Below are 23,560 nucleotides of genomic sequence, written 5' to 3' on the forward strand. Positions count from 1 at the left end.
TACCTGTTCAGACTATCCACAGAGACACAGACCTGTTCAGACTATCCACAGAGACATGGAGGTCTCTACCTGTTCAGACTATCCACAGAGACATGGAGGTCTCTACCTGTTCAGACTATCCACAGAGACATGGAGGTCTCTACCTGTTCAGACTATCCACAGAGACTTGAGGGTCTCTACCTGTTCAGACTATCCACAGAGACATGGAGGTCTCTACCTGTTCAGACTATCCACAGAGACATGGAGGTCTCTACCTGTTCAGACTATCCACAGAGACATGGAGGTCTCTACCTGTTCAGACTATCCACAGAGACATGGAGGTCTCTACCTGTTCAGACTATCCACAGAGACATGGAGGTCTCTACTGTTCAGACTATCCACAGAGACATGGAGGTCTCTACCTGTTCAGACTATCCACAGAGACATGGAGGTCTCTACCTGTTCAGACTATCCACAGAGACATGGAGGTCTCTACCTGTTCAGACTATCCACAGAGACATGGAGGTCTCTACCTGTTCAGACTATCCACAGAGACATGGAGGTCTCTACCTGTTCAGACTATCCACAGAGACATGGAGGTCTCTACCTGTTCAGACTATCCACAGAGACATGGAGGTCTCTACCTGTTCAGACTATCCACAGAGACATCCACAGGAGGTCTCTACCTGTTCAGACTATCCCACAGAGACATGGAGGTCTCTACCTGTTCAGACTATCCACAGAGACATGGAGGTGTTCAGACTATCCACAGAGACATGGAGGTCTCTACCTGTTCAGACTATCCACAGAGACATGGAGGTCTCTACCTGTTCAGACTATCCACAGAGACATGGAGGTCTATACCTGTTCAGACTATCCACAGAGACATGGAGGTCTCTACCTGTTCAGACTATCCACAGAGACATGGAGGTCTCTACCTGTTCAGACTATCCACAGAGACTTGAGGGTCTCTACCTGTTCAGACTATCCACAGAGACTTGGAGGTCTCTACCTGTTCAGACTATCCACAGAGACATGGAGGTCTCTACCTGTTCAGACTATCCACAGAGACATGGAGGTCTCTACCTGTTCAGACTATCCATTAACATTGTTGTTAATGGTGTGTGTGTGTGTGTGTGTGTGTGTGTGTGTGTGTGTGTGTGTGTGTGTGTGTGTGTGTGTGTGTGTGTGTGTGTTTCGGTAGTGTATCCACAGGGACCTTGCAGCGAGGAACATCCTGCTGTCAGAGAACAACGTGGTGAAGATCTGTGACTTCGGCCTGGCGAGAGACATCTACAAAGACCCCGACTACGTCAGGAAAGGCAGCGTAAGACACACACACCTCGGGGGAAAAACTCGGGGTGGTTACATCAGGGCCAACGGCAAACTCGGGGTGGTTACATCAGGGCCAACGGCAAACTCGGGGTCGTTACATCAGGGCCAACGGCAAACTCGGGGTGGTTACATCAGGGCCAACGGCAAACTCTAACGTCTGTTACCAGAGGAGCTTTAGAACTGTAGATGTTCAGGAGTTATGATTATCTAGGGATCATCAACTTTACTCTTAGAAAACAAGGTGCTATCTAGAACCTATAAGGGTTCTTCGGCTGTCCCCGTAGGAGAACCCTTTGAAGAACCCTTTTTGGTTCCGGGTAGAACCGTTTTGGGTTCCATGTAGAACCCTTTCCACAGAGGGTTCTACATAGAACCCAAAAGGGATCTACCTGAAAACAAAACGGGTTCTCATATGGGGACAGCTGAAGAACCATTGTCTCTCTCTGTCTCTGACTCTCTCTGTCTCTCAATTCAATTCAAGGGGCTTTATTGGCATAGGAAACATCTTTTAACATTGCCAAAGCAAGAGAAGTAGATAATAAACAAAAGTGAAATAAACACAAGTTCCAAAAGAATAAAGACATTTCAAATGTCGTATTATGTGCAAATAGTTAAAATACAAAAGGAAGATAAATCGACATAAATATGGGTTGTATTTTCAATGCTGTTTGTTCTTCGCTGGTTGACCTTTTCTCGTGGCAACAGGTCACAAATCTTGCTGCTGTGATGGCACACTGTGGAATTTCACCCAGTAGATATGGGAGTTTATCAAAATTGGGTTTGTTTTCAAATTCTTTGTGGATCTGTGTAATCTGAGGGAAATTGGTGTCTCTAATATGGTCATACATTTGGCAGGAGGTTAGGAAGTACAGCTCAGTTTCCACCTCATTTTGTGGGCAGTGTTGCACATAGCCTGTCTTCTCTTGAGAGCCATGTCTGCCTACGGCGGCCTTTCTCAATAGCAAGGCTATGCTCACTGAGTCTGTACATAGTCAAAGCTTTCCTTAAGTTTGGGTCAGTCACAGTGGTCAGGTATTCTGCCACTGTGTACTCTCTGTTTAGGGCCAGATAACATTCTAGTTGCTCTGTTTTTTAGTTAATTCTTTCCAATGTGTCAAGTAATTATCTTTTTGTTTTTTCATGATTTGGTCTAATTGTATTGCTGTCCTGGGACTCTGTGGGGTGTGTTTGTGTTTATGAACAGAGCCCCAGGGACTCTTCTCCAGGTTCATCTCTCTGTAGGTGAAGGCTTTGTTATGGAAGGTTTGGGAATCGCTTTCTTTTAGGTGGTTGTAGAATTTAACGTCTCTTTTCTGGATTTTGTTAATTAACTGGTATCGGCCTAATTCAGGTATCGGCCTAATTCTGCTCTGCGTGCATTATTTGGTGTTTTACGTTGTACACAGAGGATATTTTTTGCAGAAATCTTCATGCAGAGTCTCAATTTGGTGTTTGTCCCATTTTGTGAATTCTTGTTTGGTGAGCGGACTCCCAGACCTAACAACCATGAAGGACAATGGGTTCTATGACTAATTCAAGTATTTTGAGCCTAATTGGTGTGCCAAATGTTATTTTCCTTTTGATGGCGTAGAAAGCTCTTCTTGTCTTGTCTCTCAGCTCGTTCACAGCTCTGTGGAAGTTGATGTTGGAACACCATTATTTTGGTCTTACTGAGATTTACTGTCAGGTCCCAGGTCTGTCAGGGTTCAGGTCTGGCAGGGCCCCAGGTCTGGCAGGGCCCAGGTCTGGCAGGGCCCAGGTCTGGCAGGGCCCCAGGTCTGGCAGGGCCCCAGGTCTGTCAGGGCCCCAGGTCTGTCAGGGCCCAGGTCTGTCAGGGCCCAGGTCTGGCAGGGCCCAGGTCTGTCAGGGCCCCAGGTCTGTCAGGGCCCAGGTCTGTCAGGGCCCAGGTCTGGCAGGGTCCAGGTCTGTCAGGTCCCAGGTCTGTCAGGGTCCAGGTCTGTCAGGGTCCAGGTCTGGCAGGGCCCAAGGTCTGGCAGGGCCCCAGGTCTGGCAGGGCCCCAGGTCTGGCAGGGCCCCAGGTCTGGCAGGGCCCAGGTCTGGCAGGGCCCCAGGTCTGGCAGGGCCCAGGTCTGGCAGGGCCCAGGTCTGTCAGGGTCCAGGTCTGGCAGGGCCCAGGTCTGGCAGGGCCCCAGGTCTGTCAGGGCCCCAGGTCTGTCAGGGTCCAGGTCTGTCAGGGCCCAGGTCTGGCAGGGCCCAGGTCTGTCAGGGCCCAGGTCTGTCAGGGTCCAGGTCTGTCAGGTCCTAGGTCTGTCAGGGCCCAGGTCTGGCAGGGCCCAGGTCTGACAGAATCTATGCAGAAGATCTAGGTGCTGCTGTAGGTCCTCCTTGGTTGGGGACAGAAGCACCAGATCATCAGCAAACAGTAGACATTTGACTTCAGATTCTAGTAGGGTGAGACCGGGTGCTGCATGCTGCAAGGAGGCATGAGGACTGCAGATGTGGCCAGGGCAATAAATTGCACCGGCAACAACGTCTCCTATGGGCACAAACCCACCGTCGCTGGACCAGACCGGACTGGCGAAAAGTGCTCTTCACTGACGTGTGAGAGTTTTGTCTCACCAGGGGTGATATTTGCGTTTATCGTCGAAGGAATGAGCGTTACACCGAGGCCTGTACTCTGGAGAGGGATCTATTTGGAGGTGGAGGGTCCATCATGGTCTGGGGCGGTGTGTCACAGCATCATCGGACTGAGCTTGTTGTCACTGCAGGCAATCTCCACGCTGTGCGTTACAGGGAAGACATCCTCCTCCCTCATGTGGTACCCTTCCTGCAGGCTCTTCCTGACAGGACCCTCCAGCATGACAATGCCACCAGCCATACTGCTCGTTCTGTGTGTGATTTCCTGCAGTACTTAATGCAGCTGGTGGCCACACCAGATACTGACTGTTACTTTTGATTTTGAACCTCCCCCCCTTTGTTCTGGGACACATTATTCCATTTCTGTTAGTCACATGTCTGTGGAACTTGTTTAGTTTACGTTTCAGTTGTTGAATCTTGTTATGTTCATACAAATATTTACACGTTACGTTTGCTGAAAATAAACGCAGTTGACAGCAAGAGGACGTTTCTTTTTTTGCTGAGTTTCTAAGTTATCTAGGATACAATTGTGACTATGACAGTTTATGTTGAAGAGGCTTAAGCTGAATCCTTGTCTCACACTTGTGGAAAGAAATGTGTGTGTTTTTTGCCAATTTTAACCACACACTTGTTTGTGTACATGGATTTTATAATGTCGTATGTTTTTCCCCCAACACCACTTTCCATCAACTTCTATAGCAGACCCTCATGCCAAATTGAGTCAAAGGCTGATGTTAAAGAGTTTTAGTAGCCAATTGGAATTTTGTGGTCTGTATATTTTATCATTTCATTGAGGATAACATCAACACCACCGGCCTTTTTGGGTTGGAGGGTTTTTATTTTGTCCTGTAGTTCATTCAATGTAATTGGAGAATCCAGTGGGTTCTGGAATCCAGTGGGTTCTGGAATCCAGTGGGTTCTGGAATCCAGTTGGTTCTGGAATCCAGTGGGTTCTGGAATCCAGTTGGTTCTGGAATCCAGTTGGTTCTGGAATCCAGTGGGTTCTGGAATCCAGTGGGTTCTAGAATCCAGTGGGTTCTGGTCTTTAAGTCTATGAGTCTATGGATTCTTCAATTACATCCGCATTTCTGTATTGTTTTAGTGATTCAGGTTTTCTGGGTCTCTATGTTTTTGGTTGGACAGGTTTCTCCACTTCTTTCTTAGGTTTTTTTCATTTCTTCATCAAACCATTTGTCATTGTTGTTCATTTTTTATCAGTTTTCTGTTTTAATTGTTTAGATTTGATAGGGAAGCTGAGAGGTCAAATATACTGTTAAGGTTTTCTACTGCCAAGTTTACACCTTCACTATTACAGTGAAATGTTTTGTCCAGGAAGTTGTCTAAAAGGGATTGAATGTGTTGTTACCTCATTTATTTTTTTGTAGTTTTCCACACTACATTCCTTCCATCTATAGCATTTCTTAATATTATTCAGTTCCTTTGGCTTTGATGCCTCATGATTGAGTATTGCTCTGTTCAAGTAGACTGTGATTTTGCTGTGATCTGATGGACAATGGGCTCACTGTGAACTCTGAGAGACTCTGGGTTGAGGCCAGTGATAAAGTAGTCTACAGTACTACTGCCAAGAGATGAGCTATAGGTGTACCTACCATAGGATCAAATCTAATTTATTTATACAGCCCTTCTTACATCAGCTGATATCTCAGTGCTGTAGAGAAACCCAGCCTAAAACCCCAAACAGCAAGCAATGCAGGTGTAGAAGCACGGTGGCTAGGAAAAACTCCCTAGAAGGGCCAAAACCTTTGGAAGAAACCTAGAGAGGAACCAGGCTATGTGGGGTGGCCAGTCCTCTTCTGGCTGTGCCGGGTGGAGATTATAACAGAACATGGCCAAGATGTTCAAATGTTCATAGATGACCAGCATGGTCAAATAATAATAATCACAGGCAGAACAGTTGAAACTGGAGCAGCAGCACGGCCAGGTGGACTGGGGACAGCAAGGAGTCATCATGCCAGGTAGTCCTGAGGCATGGTCCTAGGGCTCAGGTCAGTTGAAACTGGAACAGCAGCATGGCCAGGTGGACTGGGGACAGCAAGGAGTCATCATGTCAGGTAGTCCTGGGGCATGGTCCTAGGGCTCAGGTCCTCCGAGAGAGAAAGAAAGAGAAAGAGAGAATTAGAGAGAGCATACTTAAATTCACACAGGACACCGAATAGGACAGGAGAAGTACTCCAGACACCCCCAGACAAGGCCAAACAGGAAGGATATAACCCCACCCACTTTGCCAAAGCACAGCCCCCACAACCCTAGAGGGATATCTTCAACCACCAATTTACCATCCTGAGACAAGGCAGAGTATAGCCCACAAAGATCTCCGCCACGGCACAACCCAAGAGGGGGCGCCAACCCAGACAGGAAGATCACATCAGTGACTCAACCCACTCAAGTGACGCACCCCTCCTAGGGACGGTATGAAAGAGCCCTAGTAAGCCAGTGACTCAGCCCCTGTAATAGGGTTAGAGGCAGAGAATCCCAGTGGAGAGAGGGGAACCCTCACAGCCTACCATTGACTATGTACATACCCAGCGTGCGACAGAGCTGCAGGAGTTGTGACCCGTTTTTGTTGGTTATGTTGTCGTAGTTGTGTCTAGGGGGGCATATGGGGGAGGGAATGCTGTCACCTCCAGGCAGGTGTTTGTCCCCCTGTGTGCTGAGGGTGTCAGGTTCTTGTCCTGTTCTGGCATTTAGGTCACCACAGACTAGTACATGTCCCTGGGCCTGGAAATGATTGATTTCCCCCTCTAGGATGGAGAAGTTGTCTTTATTTAAGTATGGGGATTCTAGTGGGGGGGGGGGGGGTAGCACACAGGTGGACGTTTTTCTCAGTTGAGATCATTTCCCTTTGAATTTCTAGCCAAATGTAAAATGTTCCTGTTTTGATGTATTTAATAGAGTGCGTTACCATCATACCCTCTGAGTCTCTAACCTGTTTCACACCTGGTAGTTTAGTGGATGGGACTACTAGCTCTCTGTAACCTAGAGGACCAGCAGTGGGTCCATCTCCTCTATACCACCCACCTGGTAGTGTGGTGGATGGGACTACCAGCTCTCTGTAACCTAGAGGACAACCAGTGGGTCCATCTCCTCTATACCACCCACCTGGTAGTGTGGTGGATGGGACTACCAGCTCTCTGTAACCTAGAGGACAACCAGTGGGTCCATCTCCTCTATACCACCCACCTGGTAGTGTGGTGGATGGGACTACCAGCTCTCTGTAACCTAGAGGACAACCAGTGGGTCCATCTCCTCTATACCACCCACCTGGTAGTGTGGTGGATGGGACTACCAGCTCTCTGTAACCTAGAGGACAACCAGTGGGTCCATCTCCTCTATACCACCCACCTGGTAGTGTGGTGGATGGGACTACCAGCTCTCTGTAACCTAGAGGACCAGCAGTGGGTCTATCTCCTCTATACCACCCAGCTGGTAGTGTGGTGGATGGGACTACCAGCTCTCTGGAACCTAGAGGACAACCAGTGGGTCCATCTCCTCTATACCACCCACCTGGTAGTGTGGTGGATGGGACTACCAGCTCTCTGTAACCTAGAGGACAACCAGTGGGTCTATCTCCTCTATACCACCCACCTGGTAGTGGGTGGTGGATGGGACTACCAGCTCTCTGTAACCTAGAGGACAACCAGTGGGTCTATCTCCTCTATACCACCCACCTGGTAGTGTGGTGGATGGGACTACCAGCTCTCTGTAACCTAGAGGACAACCAGTGGGTCCATCTCCTCTATACCACCCACCTGGTAGTGTGGTGGATGGGACTACCAGCTCTCTGTAACCTAGAGGACAACCAGTGGGTCTATCTCCTCTATACCACCCACCTGGTAGTTTAGTGGATGGGACTACCAGCTCTCTGTAACCTAGAGGACAACCAGTGGGTCTATCTCCTCTATACCACCCACCTGGTAGTGTGGTGGATGGGACTACCAGCTCTCTGTAACCTAGAGGACAACCAGTGGGTCTATCTCCTCTATACCACCCAGCTGGTAGTGTGGTGGATGGGACTACCAGCTCTCTGTAACCTAGAGGACAACCAGTGGGTCTATCTCCTCTATACCACCCACCTGGTAGTTTAGTGGATGGGACAACTAGCTCTCTGTAACCTAGAGGGTAACCAGTGGGTCCATCTCCTCTATACCACCCAGCTGGTAGTGTGGTGGATGGGACTACCAGCTCTCTGTAACCTAGAGGGCAACCAGTGGGTCCATCTCCTCTATACCACCCACCTGGTAGTGTGGTGGATCATCTCCTCTATACCACCCACCTGGTAGTGTGTGGGGACTACCAGCTCTCTGTAACCTAGAGGACAACCAGTGGGTCCATCTCCTCTATACCATGTTTCTTGTAGGATGACAATGTCTGTATTTCTGATTTATTTGATGAAGTCCAGGATCCTGCTCTTTAGGCCAAAGGCAGATGACCTCAGGCCTGGGATATTCCAGGATGAGATAGTGAAGGCTTTTTGTTCCATAAAGTGTCCAATGTTGTTAGTCGTGTGGTTTGGCCTCAGACCAGTAAGTGTCAGCAGAGCCTGCTGAGCATCTGGTACTTGCCATTGGCTTGGGCTAGTGTAAGAGTGGGGGTTGGGCCTGTTTGTCTGCTCACGGCCTGGGTGGATGTGACTTCCATGTTGAGACCCTCTTTGTGGGAGTGGGGGGCACTCTCCTCTTTCTCTCTCTGTCTCCTTTCCTTCTCAATAAAGACATTTCATATTATGTCTATATACACTGTTGTAATGATGTGCAAATAGTTAAAGTACAAAAGGGAAAATAAATAAACATAAATATTGGTTGTATTTGCAATGTTTTTACCTCTCTCTCTCCCCCTGTCTCTCTCTCTCTCTCCTCCTGTCTTTCTCCCCATCTCTCGCTCTCCCTCGCTCTCTCTCCCCCTGTCTCTCTCTCCTTTCTCTCTCTCCTCTCTCTCTCCTTTCCCTCTCTCTCTGTCCTCTCTCCCCCTGTCTCTCTCTCTCGCTCTCCTCCTGTCTTTCTCCCCATCTCTCGCTCTCCCTCGCTCTCTCTCTCTCTCTCTCTCTCTCCCCTCTCTCTCTCCTCCCTCTCTCTCCCCCTCTCCCTGTCTTTCTCCCCTCTCTTTCTCTCTCTCGCCTCTCGCTCTCCTCCCCGCTCTCTCTCCTTTCCCTCTCTCTCTCTCTCTCCTCTCCCTCTCTCTCTCTCTCTCTCTCTCTCTCTCTCTCTCTCCTCTCTCTCTCTCCTTCTCTCTCTCCCCTCTCTCCCCTCTCTCTCTTTCTCCCCTCTCTCCTCCCTCGCTCTCTCTCCCCTGTCTCTCTCTCTCTCTCTCCCCTCTCTCTCTCCTCCCTCTCTCTCCCCCCTCTCCCTGTCTTTCTCCCCTCTCTTTCTCTCTCTCGCTCTCTCTCGTCTCTCTCTCCTCCTGTCTCTCTCTCCTTCTCCCTCTCTCTCCTCTCTCCCTCTCTCTCTCTCCTCTCTCTTCCTCTCTCTCCTCCTCTCTCTCTCCCCTGTCTCTCTCTCCTTTCTCTCTCTCATCTCTCTCCTCCTTTCCGTCTCTCTCTGTCCTCTCTCCTCCTGTCTTTCTCCCCATCTCTCGCTCTCCTCGCTCTCTCTCCTTCCTCTCTCTCTCTCCTCTCTGCCCCTCCCCTTCTCTCTCTCTCTCTCTCCTCTCTCTCTCCCCCTCTCTCCCTGTCTCTTCTCCCCTCTCTCTTTCCCCCTCTCTCTCTCGCTCTCCTCGCTCTCTCTCCCCTGTCTCTCTCTCCTTTCCCTCTCTCCTCTCTCTCTCTCGCTCTCTCTCCCTCTCCCCGTCTCTCTCTCCTCCCTCTCTCTTCCTCTCTCTCTCTTCTCTCTCTCTCTCTCCCCCTGTCGCTCTCTCCTTTCCCTCTCTCTCCCCCTGTCTCTCTCTCCTCCCTCTCTCTTCCTCTCTCTCTCTCTCTCTCTCGCTCTCTCTCTTCCTCTCTCTCTCTCGCTCTCTCTCCCCCTGTCTCTCTCTCCTTTCCCTCTCTCCTCTCTCTCTCTCTGCCACCTCCCCCTTCTCTCCCCCCTCTCTCTCTCTCGCCCTCTCTCCCCCTGTCTCTCTCTCCTCTCTCTCTCTCTCGCTCCTCCCTCTCTCTTCCTCTCTTCTCTCCCTGCAGGCCCGTCTGCCACTGAAGTGGATGGCTCCAGAGAGTATCTTTGACAAGGTCTACACCAGCCAGTCTGACGTCTGGTCCTTTGGTGTTCTACTCTGGGAGATCTTCTCTCTGGGTGAGACATTTAGGTCTTTTAGCAGGACGTACAGTCTCTCAGTGAGAGATAATGTTCGTCCCTAGTTGCATAGTTAGCCATCCACCCTGACAGACAGCCAGCCAGCCACCCTGACAGACAGACATCCACCCTGACAGACAGACAGACAGACAGACAGACAGACAGACAGACATCCAGACAGACAGACAGACAGACAGACAGACAGACAGACAGACAGACAGACAGACAGGCAGACAGACAGACAGACATCCACCCTGACAGACAGACATCCACCCTGACTGACTGACAGACAGACAGACAGACAGACAGACAGACAGACAGACAGACAGACAGACAGACAGACAGACAGACAGACAGACAGACAGACAGACAGACAGACAGACAGGACAGACACAGGCAGGCAGGCAGACAGACAGACAGCCATCCACTCTGACAGACAGACATACATCCACCCTGACAGACAGACAGACAGACAGGCAGGCAGACAGACAGACAGACAGACATCCACCCTGACAGACAGACAGACAGACAGACAGACAGACAGACAGACAGACAGACAGACAGACAGACAGACAGACAGACAGACAGACAGACAGACAGACAGACCTTATCTCTGATAACACCAGTGTTCCTCTCTTCAGGTGCATCTCCGTACCCAGGTGTCCAGATCGATGAGGACTTCTGTAAACGACTGAAAGATGGAACCAGGATGAGAGCTCCTGAAACAGCTTCCCCTGAGATGTGAGTCAATACAGATCCTAGAATAATTCACAAGATATATGTAGTTATATGTGAGTCAATACAGATCCTAGAATAATTCACAAGATATATGTAGTTATATGTGAGTCAACACAGATCCTAGAATAATTCACAAGATATATGTAGTTATATGTGAGTCAACACAGATCCTAGAATAATTCACAAGATATATGTAGTTATATGTGAGTCAACACAGATCCTAGAATAATTCACAAGATATATGTCGTTATATGTGAGTCAACACAGATCCTAGAATAATTCACAAGATATATGTCGTTATATGTGAGTCAACACAGATCCTAACTTACTCCTTACCTACCTTGCATACATTTAATGCAAACCCAAGCACACAACATGCTTAGTAATGTAAGGTACTGTGTGCTCTGTGAGCTGTAGTGGCTGGATCTACTAGTGGTTGTGTGGAGTGCACTCTTAACACTCTTTCGCCCTACTGTGTATCTCTGTTGCCCTCTGCTGGTAGTTATGGGGTCCTGCTGGCCTGTAGGATATCTCTGCTGGCCTGTAGGACATCTCTGCTGGTAGTTATGGGGTCCTACTGGCCTGTAGGACATCTCTGCTGGTAGTTATGGGGTCCTGCTGGCCTGCAGGACATCTCTGCTGGCCTGTAGGACATCTCTACTGGCCTGTAGGATATCTCTGCTGGCCTGTAGGACATCTCTGCTGGCCTGTAGGACATCTCTGCTGGCCTGTAGGACATCTCTGCTGGCCTGTAGGACATCTCTACTGGCCTGTAGGACATCTCTTTGCTGTAACATGTGTCTGTGTGTCTCTCTTAATAGCTATGGTATAATGCTGGCCTGCTGGCAGGGCGAGCCCCGAGAGAGACCTCCCTTCCAAGCCCTGGTAGATATCCTGGGAGACCTACTCCAGGACGACAGCCTACCAGTAAGACACAGAGGTTTTACCCTATCCAGTCATGTCTGATCTGTCAACACTGAAGTCATAGAATGGAACGAGGCATATGTTGTTTAAAATGGATTATAACCATGTAGTTTGAGTCCTGGATGTTGATTGGCTGAAAGCCTTGGTATGCTATTTACGTTGGTAACCAGTTTATAATAGCAATAAAGAACCTCAGGGGTTTGTGGTATTTGGCCAATATACCACAGATAAGACGTCCAGGCACTCCGTGTTGAGTCGTGCCGAAGAACAGCCCTTGGCCGTGGTACATTGGCCATATACCACACCCCCTCGGGCCTTATTGCTTAACCTAGATATGTGTTACATGTCTGTATTTCCCGTTCTGTAGGACAATAAGGACTGATATTATATTCTGTAGGATGATAAGGACTGATATTATATTCTGTAGGATGATAAGGACTGATATTATATTCTGTAGGACGATAAGGACTGATATTATATTCTGTAGGATGATAAGGACTGATATTATATTCTGTAGGATGGTAAGGACTGATATTATATTCTGTAGGATGGTAAGGACTGACTGATATTATATTCTGTAGGATGATAAGGACTGATATTATATTCTGTAGGATGATAAGGACTGATATTATATTCTGTAGGATGATAAGGACTGATATTATATTCTGTAGGATGATAAGGACTGATATTATATTCTGTAGGATGATAAGGACTGATATTATATTCTGTAGGATGGTAAGGACTGATATTATATTCTGTAGGATGGTAAGGACTGATATTATATTCTGTAGGATGGTAAGGACTGATATTATATTCTGTAGGATGGTAAGGACTGATATTATATTCTGTAGGATGGTAAGGACTGATATTATATTCTGTAGGATGGTAAGGACTGATATTATATTCTGTAGGATGGTAAGGACTACATCCCCCTGAATCCGTCCCAGAGTTCTGAGGAAGACAGCTTCTTTCACGCCTCATCACGACCCGCTTCACAGGAGGAGATGAGACTGGCCTGTCACAGCATACCCATCAGGTACCATACTACTGTCTATAACACCATCTGGTACCATACTACTGTCTATAACACCATCAGATACCATACTACTGTCTATAACACCATCAGGTAACATACTACTGTCTATAACACCATCAGGTACCATACTATTGTATATAACACCATCAGGTACCATTCTACTGTCTATAACACCATCAGGTACCATACTACTGTCTATAACACCATCAGGTACCATACTACTGTCTATAACACCATCAGGTACCATACTACTGTCTATAACACCATCAGGTACCATACTATTGTCTATAACACCATCATGTACCATACTATTGTCTATAACACCATCAGATACCATACTACTGTCTATAACACCATCAGGTACCATACTACTGTCTATAACACCATCAGGTACCATACTACTGTCTATAACACCATCAGGTACCATACTACTGTCTATAACACCATCAGGTACCATACTACTGTCTATAACACCATCAGGTACCATACTACTGTCTATAACACCATCAGGTACCATACTACTGTCTACAACACAATACTACTGTCTATAACACCATCAGGTACCATACTACTGTCTATAACACCATCAGGTACCATACTACTGTCTATAACACCATCAGTTACCATACTACTGTCTATAACACCATCAGGTACCATACTACTGTCTATAACACTATCAGGTACCATACTACTGTCTATAACACCATCAGGTACCATACTACTGTCTATAACACCATCAGGTACAATAATACTGTCTATAACACCATCAGGTACCATACTATTGTCTATAACACCATCAGGTACCATACTACTGTCTATAACACCATCAGGTACCATACTACTGTCTATAACACCATCAGGTACCATACTACTGTCTATAACACCATCAGGTACCATACTACTGTCTATAACACCATCAGGTACCATACTACTGTCTATAACACCATCAGGTACCATACTACTGTCTATAACACCATCAGGTACCATTCCCATCTGGTGTCCTCTGGTGTCCCCTGGGGTCTTCTGGGGTCCTGACTCAACAACCACTCTTCCTGGGGTCCTTTGGGGTTCTCACTCAACAAATATACATAACATAGGGGATATGTGTGTGTGTGTGTGTGTGTGTGTGTGTGTGTGTGTGTGTGTGTGTGTGTGTGTGTGTGTGTGTGTGTGTGTGTGTGTGTGTGTGTGTGTGTGTGTGTGTGTGTGTCAGGTATTATAACTGTGTGCCCTTCGCTGGCTGTGTGTTCGTGGGGCCGTCGAAGCTGTCGTCATGCCAACCCAGAGTGAAGACATTTGAGGAGCTCCCAATGGAAACGGCCTGGTATAAAACCCACAACAACGGAGTAAGCTCTGTCTCTCCATCCCTCTCTCTCTCCATCCCTCTATCATTGTATCTCTCTCCATCCCTCCATCATTGAATCTCTCTCCATCCCTCCATCATTGAATCTCTCTCCATCCCTCTATCATTGAATCTCTCTCCATCCCTCCATTGAATCTATCTCCATCCCTCCATTGAATCTCTCTCCATCCCTCTACCATTGAATCTCTCTCCATCCCTCTACCATTGAATCTCTCTCCATCCCTCTATCATTGAATCTCTCTCCATCCCTCCATTGAATCTCTCTCCATCCCTCCATTGAATCTCTCTCCATCCCTCTACCATTGAATCTCTCTCCATCCCTCCATCATTGAATCTCTCTCCATCCCTCTATCATTGAATCTCTCTCCATCCCTCTATCATTGAATCTCTCTCCATCCCTCTATCATTGTATCTCTCTATCTCTCCATCATTGTATCTCTCTCTCTCATCCCTCTATCATTGAATCTCTCTCCATCCCTCCATCATTGAATCTCTCTCCATCCCTCTATCATTGAATCTCTCTCCATCCCTCTATCATTGAATCTCTCTCCATCCCTCTATCATTGTATCTCTCTATCTCTCCATCCCTCCATCATTGAATCTCTCTATCTCTCCATCCCTCCATCATTGTATCTCTCTATCTCTCCATCCCTCCATCATTGAATCTCTCTATCTCTCCATCCCTCCATCATTGAATCTCTCTCCATCCCTCCATCATTAAATCTCTCTATCTCTCCATCCCTCCATCATTGAATCTCTCTCCATCCCTCCATCATTAAATCTCTCTATCTCTCCATCCCTCCATCATTGTATCTCTCTATCTCTCCATCCCTCCATCATTGAATCTCTCTATCTCTCCATCCCTCCATCATTGAATCTCTCTCCATCCCTCCATCATTAAATCTCTCTATCTCTCCATCCCTCCATCATTAAATCTCTCTATCTCTCCATCCCTCCATCATTGAATCTCTCTCCATCCCTCCATCATTGTATCTCTCTCCATCCCTCCATTGTATCTCTCTCTCTCCATCATTGAATCTCTCTCCATCATTGAATCTCTCTCCATCCCTCTATCATTGAATCTCTCTCCATCCCTCTACCATTGAATCTCTCTCCATCCCTCTATCATTGAATCTCTCTCCATCCCTCTATCATTGTATCTCTCCATCCCTCTATCATTGTATCTCTCCATCCCTCTATCATTGTATCTCTCCATCCCTCTATCATTGTATCTCTCCATCCCTCTATCTCTCCATCCCTCTATCATTGTATCTCTCCATCCCTCTATCATTGTATCTCTCCATCCCTCTATCATTGTATCTCTCCATCCCTCTATCATTGTATCTCTCTCCATCCCTCTATCATTGTATCTCACCATTGCTCTATTCAAACTGCCAAATGTCAAACGGTTGGTGACATTTAATCAAATCTCTCCTGAGGGACTGTCCTGAGGGACTGTCCTGAGGGCTCCTGAGGGACTGTCCTGAGGGACTCTCCTGAGGGACTCTCCTGAGGGACTGTCCTGAGGGACTCTCCTGAGGGACTGTCCTGAGGGACTGTCCTGAGTGAGGGACTGTCCTGAGGGACTCTCCTGAGGGCTCTCCTGAGGGACTCTCCTGAGGGACTCTCCTGAGGGCTCCTGAGGGACTGTCCTGGGGGACTGTCCTGAGGGCTCCTGAGGGACTCTCCTGAGGGACTGTCCTGAGGGCTCCTGAGAGACTCTCCTGAGGGACTGTCCTGAGAGACTCTCCTGAGGGACTCTCCTGAGGGACTCTCCTGAGGCTCTCCTGAGGGACTCTCCTGAGAGACTCTCCTGAGGGACTCTCCTGAGGGACTCTCCTGAGGGACTGTCCTGAGGGACTCTCCTGAGGGACTCTCCTGAGGGACTCTCCTGAGGGACTCTCCTGAGGGACTGTCCTGAGGGACTCTCCTGAGGGACTGTCCTGAGGGACTCTCCTGAGGGACTGTCCTGAGGGACTCTCCTGAGGGACTGTCCTGAGGGACTCTCCTGAGGGACTCTCCTGAGGGACTGTCCTGAGGGACTCTCCTGAGGGACTGTCCTGAGGGACTGTCCTGAGGGACTCTCCTGAGGGACTCTCCTGAGGGACTGTCCTGAGGGACTCTCCTGAGGGACTCTCCTGAGAGACTCTCCTGAGAGACTCTCCTGAGGGACTCTCCTGAGTTAAGATCTGTTTTTGGGGTCTTCCTTTGACACCGCCTAGTATATAGGTCCTGGATGGCAGGAAGCTTGACACCAGTGATGTACTGGGCCGTACGCACTACCCTCTGTAGTGCCTTATGGTCAGATTTCGATCAGTTGCCGTACCAGGCGGTGATGCAACCGGTCAGGATGCTCTCGATGGCTGTATAACTATTTGAGGATCTGGGGACCCGTGCCAAATACTTTCTCTTGAGGGTCAAAAGGTTTTGTCGTGCCCTCTTCATGACTGTCATGGTGTGTTTGGACCATGATAGTTTGTTGATGATGTGGACACCAAAGAACTTGAAACTCTCGACCCGCTCCACTACAGTCCCGTCGATATTAATGGGGAACTGTTCGGCCCGCTTTTTCCTGTAGTCCACAATCAGCTCCTTTGTCTTGCTCACGTTGAGGGAGAGGTTGTTTCTCCTGGCACCACACTGCCAGGTCTCTAACTTCCTTATAGGCTGTCTAATCGTTGTCGGTGATCAAGCCTACCACTGTTGTGTCGTCAGCAAACTTAATGATGGTGTTGGAGTCGTGTTTGGCCACACAGTCGTGGGTGAACAGGGAGTACAGGAGGGGACTAAGGGGCCCCAGTGTTGAGGATCAGCGTGGCAGATGTGTTGCCTACCCTCACCACCTGGGGGCAGCCCATCAGGAAGTCCAGGATCCAGTTTGAGAGGGAGGTGTTTAGTCCCAGGGTCCTTAGCTTAGTGATGAGCTTCGTGGGCACTATGGTGTTGAACGCTGAGCTGTAGTCAATGAACAGCATTCTCACATAGGTGTTCCTTTTGTCCAGGTGGGAAAGGGCAGTGTGGAGTGGGATTGAGATTGGGTCATCTGTGGATCTGTTGGGGCGGTATACGAATTGGAGTGGGTCTAGGGTTTCTGGGATGATGGTGTTGATGTGAGCCACGACCAACCTTTCAAAGCACTGAATGCTCCAGTCATTCAGGCAGGTTACCTTCGCTTTCTGGGCCTTCAGGGACTATGGTGGTCTGCTTGAAACATGTTATCAGGTTAAACTGGTCTCCAGTTGCCTCAACAGGTCAATATGTTAAACTGGTCTCCAGTTTCCTCAACAGGTCAACATGTTAAACTGGTCTCCAGTTTCCTCAGCAGGTCAACATGTTAAACTGGTCTCCAGTTTCCTCAACAGGTCAACATGTTAAACTGGTCTCCAGTTGCCTCAACATGTTAAACTGGTCTCCAGTTTCCTCAACAGGTCAACATGTTAAACTGGTCTCCAGTTGCCTCAACAGGTCAACATGTTAAACTGGTCTCCAGTTTCCTCAACAGGTCAACATGTTAAACTGGTCTCCAGCTGCCTCAACAGGTCAACATGTTAAACTGGTCTCCAGTTTCCTCAACAGGTCAACATGTTAAACTGGTCTCCAGTTGCCTCAACAGGTCAACATGTTAAACTGGTCTCCGGTTGCCTCAACAGGTCAACATGTTAAACTGGTCTCCAGTTTCCAGCCTCAACAGGTCAACAGGTTAAACTGGTCTCCAGTTTCCTCAACAGGTCAACATGTTAAACTGGTCTCCAGTTGCCTCAACAGGTCAACATGTTAAACTGGTCTCCAGTTGCCTCAACAGGTCAACATGTTAAACTGGTCTCCAGTTTCCAGCCTCAACAGGTCAACAGGTTAAACTGGTCTCCAGTTGCCTCAACAGGTCAACATGTTAAACTGGTCTCCAGTTGCCTCAACAGGTCAACATGTTAAACTGGTCTCCAGTTTCCAGCCTCAACAGGTCAACAGGTTAAACTGGTCTCCAGTTGCCTCAACAGGTCAACAGGTTAAACTGGTCTCCAGTTGCCTCAACAGGTCAACATGTTAAACTGGTCTCCAGTTTCCTCAACAGGTCAACAGGTTAAACTGGTCTCCAGTTGCCTCAACAGGTCAACATGTTAAACTGGTCTCCAGTTTCCTCAACAGGTCAACATGTTAAACTGGTCTCCAGTTTCCAGCCTCAACAGGTCAACATGTTAAACTGGTCTCCAGTTTCCAGCCTCAAAAGGTCAACATGTTAAACTGGTCTCCAGTTTCCTCAACAGGTCAACATGTTAAACTGGTCTCCAGTTTCCAGCCTCAACAGGTCAACATGTTAAACTGGTCTCCAGTTTCCTCAACAGGTTAAACTGGTCTCCAGTTGCCTCAACAGGTCAACATGCTAAGCCCTTGACTTGTCGTTATTGAATGTGATGCTGATGGACTGCTGTGTTCTCTCCCCAGGACAACCAGACAGACAGTGGGATGGTTCTGGCGTCAGAGGAGTTTGACATGATCCAACACAAACACAGAGGAGCCAAGTATGTTTAACACACCAATAGCATCATGTCCTTAACCAATAGCATCATGCCCTTAACCAATAGCATCATGTCCTTAACCAATAGCATCATGCCCTTAACCAATAGCATCATGTCCTTAACCAATAGCATCATGTCCTTAACCAATAACATCATGCCCTTAACCAATAGCATCATGCCCTTAACCAATAGCATCATGCCCTTAACCAATAGCATCATGCCCTTAACCAATAACGTCATGCCCTTAACCAATAACATCATGCCCTTAACCAAACCAAACTCTCCTTCCAGACCCATATCAAACATCTCCAATCGAAAATCAAATCAAGAGTCGGCTTTCTATTCCGCAACAAAGCCTCCTTCACTCACGCTGCCAAGCTTACCCTATTAAAACTGACTATCCTACCGATCCTCGACTTCGGCGATGTCATCTACAAAATTGCTTCCAACACTCTACTCAGCAAACTGGATGCAGTCTATCACAGTGCCATCCGTTTTGTCACTAAAGCACCTTATACTACCCACCACTGCGACTTGTATGCTCTAGTCGGCTGGCCCTCGCTACATATTCATCGCCAGACCCACTGGCTCCAGGTCATCTACAAGGCCATGCTAGGTAAAGCTCCGCCTTATCTCAGTTCACTGGTCACGATGGCAACACCCATCCGTAGCACGCGCTCCAGCAGGTGTATCTCACTGATCATCCCTAAAGCCAACACCTCATTTGGCTGCCTTTCGCTCTGCTGCCTGTGATTGGAACGAATTGCAAAAATCGCTGAAGTTGGAGACTTTTATCTCCCTCACCAACTTCAAACATCTGCTATCTGAGCAGCTAACCGATCGCTGCAGCTGTACATAATCTATTGGTAAATAGCCCACCCATTTTCACCTACCTCATCCCCACAGTTTTTATTTATTTACTTTTCTGCTCTTTTGCACACAAATATCTCTACCTGTACATGATCATCTGATCATTTATCACTCCAGTGTTAACCTGTTGCTTCTACTCGGGACGCTTGCGTCCCAACTAGAGCTCTGGAAATGCAAATGCGCTACGCTAAATGCTAATAGTATTAGTTAAAACTCAAAAGTTCATTAAAATACACATGCAGGGTATCGAATTAAAGCTACACTCGTTGTGAATCCAGGCAACAAGTCAGATTTTTAAAATGCTTTTCGGCGAAAGCATGAGAAGCTATTATCTGATAGCATGCACCACCCCAAAAGACCCACAGGGGACGTAAACAAAATAATTAGCATTTCGGCGTTACACAAACCGCACAATAAAATAGAAAACATTCATTACCTTTCACCATCTTCTTTGTTGGCACTCCTAGATGTCCCATAAACACTATTTGGGTCTTTATTTCGATTAAATCGGTCCATATAAAGCCTAGATATCGTTATATGTAGACTGTGTGATAAACGAAAAAAACATCGTTTCAAAACGTAACGTCATTTTTTAAAATTCAAAAAGTCGACGATAAACTTTCACAAAACACTTCGAAATACGTTTGTAATGCAACTTTAGGTATTAGTAAACGTTAATAAGCGATAAAATTCATCAGGAGGCGATGTAAAGATCATTAGCTGTCCGTCTGGAAAAATGTCCGGCTAGAAACTCAGCGAAAATATCCGGTCCTAGACCATAGGAGATACGGTGCCCTGCATGTGTTTGACCAAGAAAAAACTCGAAGGGAAATGACAAGACTCTAGACACCCGTGTGGAAGCTGTAGGTACTGCAACCTCAGTCAATTAATTGTGGTTCACCTTTATCAATGGGTTCAAGTAGCGCATGGATATATTTTCCCATTTTCAGTGATCAGTTTTTCCTGTGCTTTTCGATGTAAATGCCGTTCTGGTAAAGCCACAGCAGTGATTTAACCAGTTTTATAAACGTCTGAGTGTTTTCTATCCACACAGACTAAGCAAATGCATATACTATATTCCTGGCATGAGTAGCAGGGCGCTGAAATGTTGCGCGATTTTTAACAGAATGTTCAAAAAAGTAGAGGGTCGATTTAAGAGGTTAATCTGCAATATTGTAATTATTCGCCTACCTCATGCCTTTTGCACACATTGTATATAGACTCCCCTTTTTTTCTACTGTGTTATTGACTTGTTAATTGTTTACTCCATGTGTAACTCTGTGTTGCCTGTTCACACTGGTATGCTTTATCTTGGCCAGGTCGCAGTTGCAAATGAGAACTTGTTCTCAACTAGCCTACCTGGTTAAATAAAGGTGAAATAAAAAATAAATAAAAAATAACATCATGTCCTTAACCAATAACGTCATGCCCTTAACCAATAGCATCATGCCCTTAACCAATAACGTCATGCCCTTAACCAATAACATCATTCCCTTAACCAATGCCCTTAACCAATAGCATCATGCCCTTAACCAATAACGTCATGCCCTTAACCAATAACATCATTCCCTTAACCAATAACGCCTTTAACCAATAGCATCATGCCCTTAACAATAACAATAACATCATGCCCTTAACCAATAACGTCATGCCCTTAACCAATAGCATCATGCCCTTAACCAATAACGTCATGCCCTTAACCAATAGCATCATGCCCTTAACCAATAACGTCATGCCCTTAACCAATAGCATCATGCCCTTAACCAATAACGTCATGCCCTTAACCAATAGCATCATGCCCTTAACCAATAACGTCATGCCCTTAACCAATAACATCATGCCCTTAACCAATAACGTCATGCCCTTAACCAATAACATCATTCCCTTAACCAATAACGTCATGCCCTTAACCAATAGCATCATGCCCTTAACCAATAACGTCATGCCCTTAACCAATAGCATCATGCCCTTAACCAATAACGTCATGCCCTTAACCAATAGCATCATTAATATGACAAGGCGTCTGTGTGGGTTGTCTGTTTTTTGAAAATGTAAAAAAAAAAACTGGTGTCAAAAAATAACAACAGCATATTGTCCTAACAGCCGTCTCCTCTCTCCTCCTCTCCCACCTCGCCTCCCCTCCTCTCCCACCTCCCCTCCCCTCCCCTCTTCTCGTCTCTCCCCTCCCACCTCCCTCCCCCTCTCTCCTCCTACCACCCCTTCCCTCCTCCCCTCCCACCTCCCCTTCCCTCCCACCTCCCCTCCTCTCCCCCTCTCCTACCTCCCCTTCCCTCCTCTCCCCTCCCCTCCCCCTCTCCTTCCCTCCCTCCCACCTCCCTCCTCTCCTACCTCCCCTTCCCTCCTCTCTCTCCCTCCCCTCCCCCTCCCCTTCCCTCCTCTCCCACCTCCCCTCCCCTCCTACCTCCCCTCTCCTCTCCCACCTCCCCTTCCCTCCTCCTCTCCCACCTCCCCTCCTCTCCCACCTCTACTCTCCCCTCCCCTCCTTCCCCAGTAGGAGTACAGAGCGCCTGGTGGTGGTAGAGTCCAGCGGTAGCTCTGTTAGTTCCAGACACCGACCAGCCTTCCTCTCCCAGCTCTCTGGCCAGACCTTTTACAACAATGAGTATGGTCAGCTATCAGAGGAGGGCAGGGTCCTGGACTTCTTCTCCTCCCCTGATGATACACGCTGCCTCGCCTCCTCCAACCTGTGATGTCATCATCACAGAGTGGGTAGCCCCTCCTCCTCCAACCTGTGATTGGCTACAGTGGGTCAGCCCCTCCTCCTCCAACCTGTGATTGACTACAGTGGGTTAGCCCCTCCTCCTCCAACCTGTGATTGACTAGTGGGTTAGCCCCTCCTCCTCCAACCTGTGATTGACTAGTGGGTTAGCCCCTCCTCCTCCAACCTGTGATTGACTAGTGGGTTAGCCCCTCCTCCTCCAACCTGTGATTGACTAGTGGGTTAGCCCCTCCTCCTCCAACCTGTGATTGACTAGTGGGTTAGCCCCTCCTCCTCCAACCTGTGATTGACTAGTGGGTTAGCCCCTCCTCCTCCAACCTGTGATTGACTAGTGGGTTAGCCCCTCCTCCTCCAACCTGTGATTGACTAGTGGGTTAGCCCCTCCTCCTCCAACCTGTGATTGACTAGTGGGTTAGCCCCTCCTCCTCCAACCTGTGATTGACTAGTGGGTTAGCCCTTCCTCCTCCAACCTGTGATTGACTAGTGGGTTAGCCCCTCCTCCTCCAACCCCCTTCCTCCTCCAACCTGTGATTGACTAGTGGGTTAGCCCCTCCTCCTCCAACCTGTGATTGACTAGTGGGTTAGCCCCTCCTCCTCCAACCTGTGATTGACTAGTGGGTTAGCCCCTCCTCCTCCAACCTGTGATTGACTAGTGGGTTAGCCCCCCCTCCTCCAACCTGTGATTGACTAGTGGGTTAGCCCCTCCTCCTCCAACCTGTGATTGACTAGTGGGTTAGCCCCTCCTCCTCCAACCTGTGATTGACTAGTGGGTTAGCCCCTCCTCCTCCAACCTGTGATTGACTAGTGGGTTAGCCCCTCCTCCTCCAACCTGTGATTGACTAGTGGGTTAGCCCCTCCTCCTCCAACCTGTGATTGACTAGTGGGTTAGCCCCTCCTCCTCCAACCTGTGATTGACTAGTGGGTTAGCCCCTCCTCCTCCAACCTGTGATTGACTACAGTGGGTTCCAATAGTTCAGATTCCAGTCTTGCTAGCCACAAGGGTTGGGATTATATTGTAGTATATATACTCAATCCCATCTCCTTCCCTCTTCCTTGCTGTCACTCCTTCCCTTCTCCATGGCCACACCGGCCCATACTGGATTGAGCCGTCAGTACCTGCAGTTCTCTAACCAACCACTGGGCGGCAGTATGTCAAAACCAAAGTATGATATATCAACCACAGTTCAGATGTGTGTCTTTATACAGAGTAAGCTTTTGATT

The 23,560-nt window shown here is 47.9% G+C and overlaps 1 protein-coding gene across 1 annotated transcript in view; it reads left to right on the forward strand.

Annotated features, from left to right (window-relative positions):
• LOC115128137 (vascular endothelial growth factor receptor 3-like) overlaps window positions 1-22,843 on the forward strand; it is a 107,647-nt gene extending 84,804 nt beyond the window's left edge. The window contains 8 exon segments of the mRNA XM_065019105.1: window positions 1,184-1,306; window positions 10,043-10,154; window positions 10,796-10,895; window positions 11,714-11,819; window positions 12,728-12,852; window positions 14,066-14,198; window positions 18,656-18,732; window positions 22,115-22,843. Of these exon segments, the coding sequence (XP_064875177.1) occupies window positions 1,184-1,306; window positions 10,043-10,154; window positions 10,796-10,895; window positions 11,714-11,819; window positions 12,728-12,852; window positions 14,066-14,198; window positions 18,656-18,732; window positions 22,115-22,310 (972 nt within the window). The 3' untranslated portion in view covers window positions 22,311-22,843.
• Window positions 22,844-23,560: the final 717 nt, after the last annotated feature.

The sequence above is a fragment of the Oncorhynchus nerka genome, linkage group LG6 (assembly GCF_034236695.1).
Source record: "Oncorhynchus nerka isolate Pitt River linkage group LG6, Oner_Uvic_2.0, whole genome shotgun sequence".
NCBI classification, from domain to species: domain Eukaryota; kingdom Metazoa; phylum Chordata; class Actinopteri; order Salmoniformes; family Salmonidae; genus Oncorhynchus; species Oncorhynchus nerka.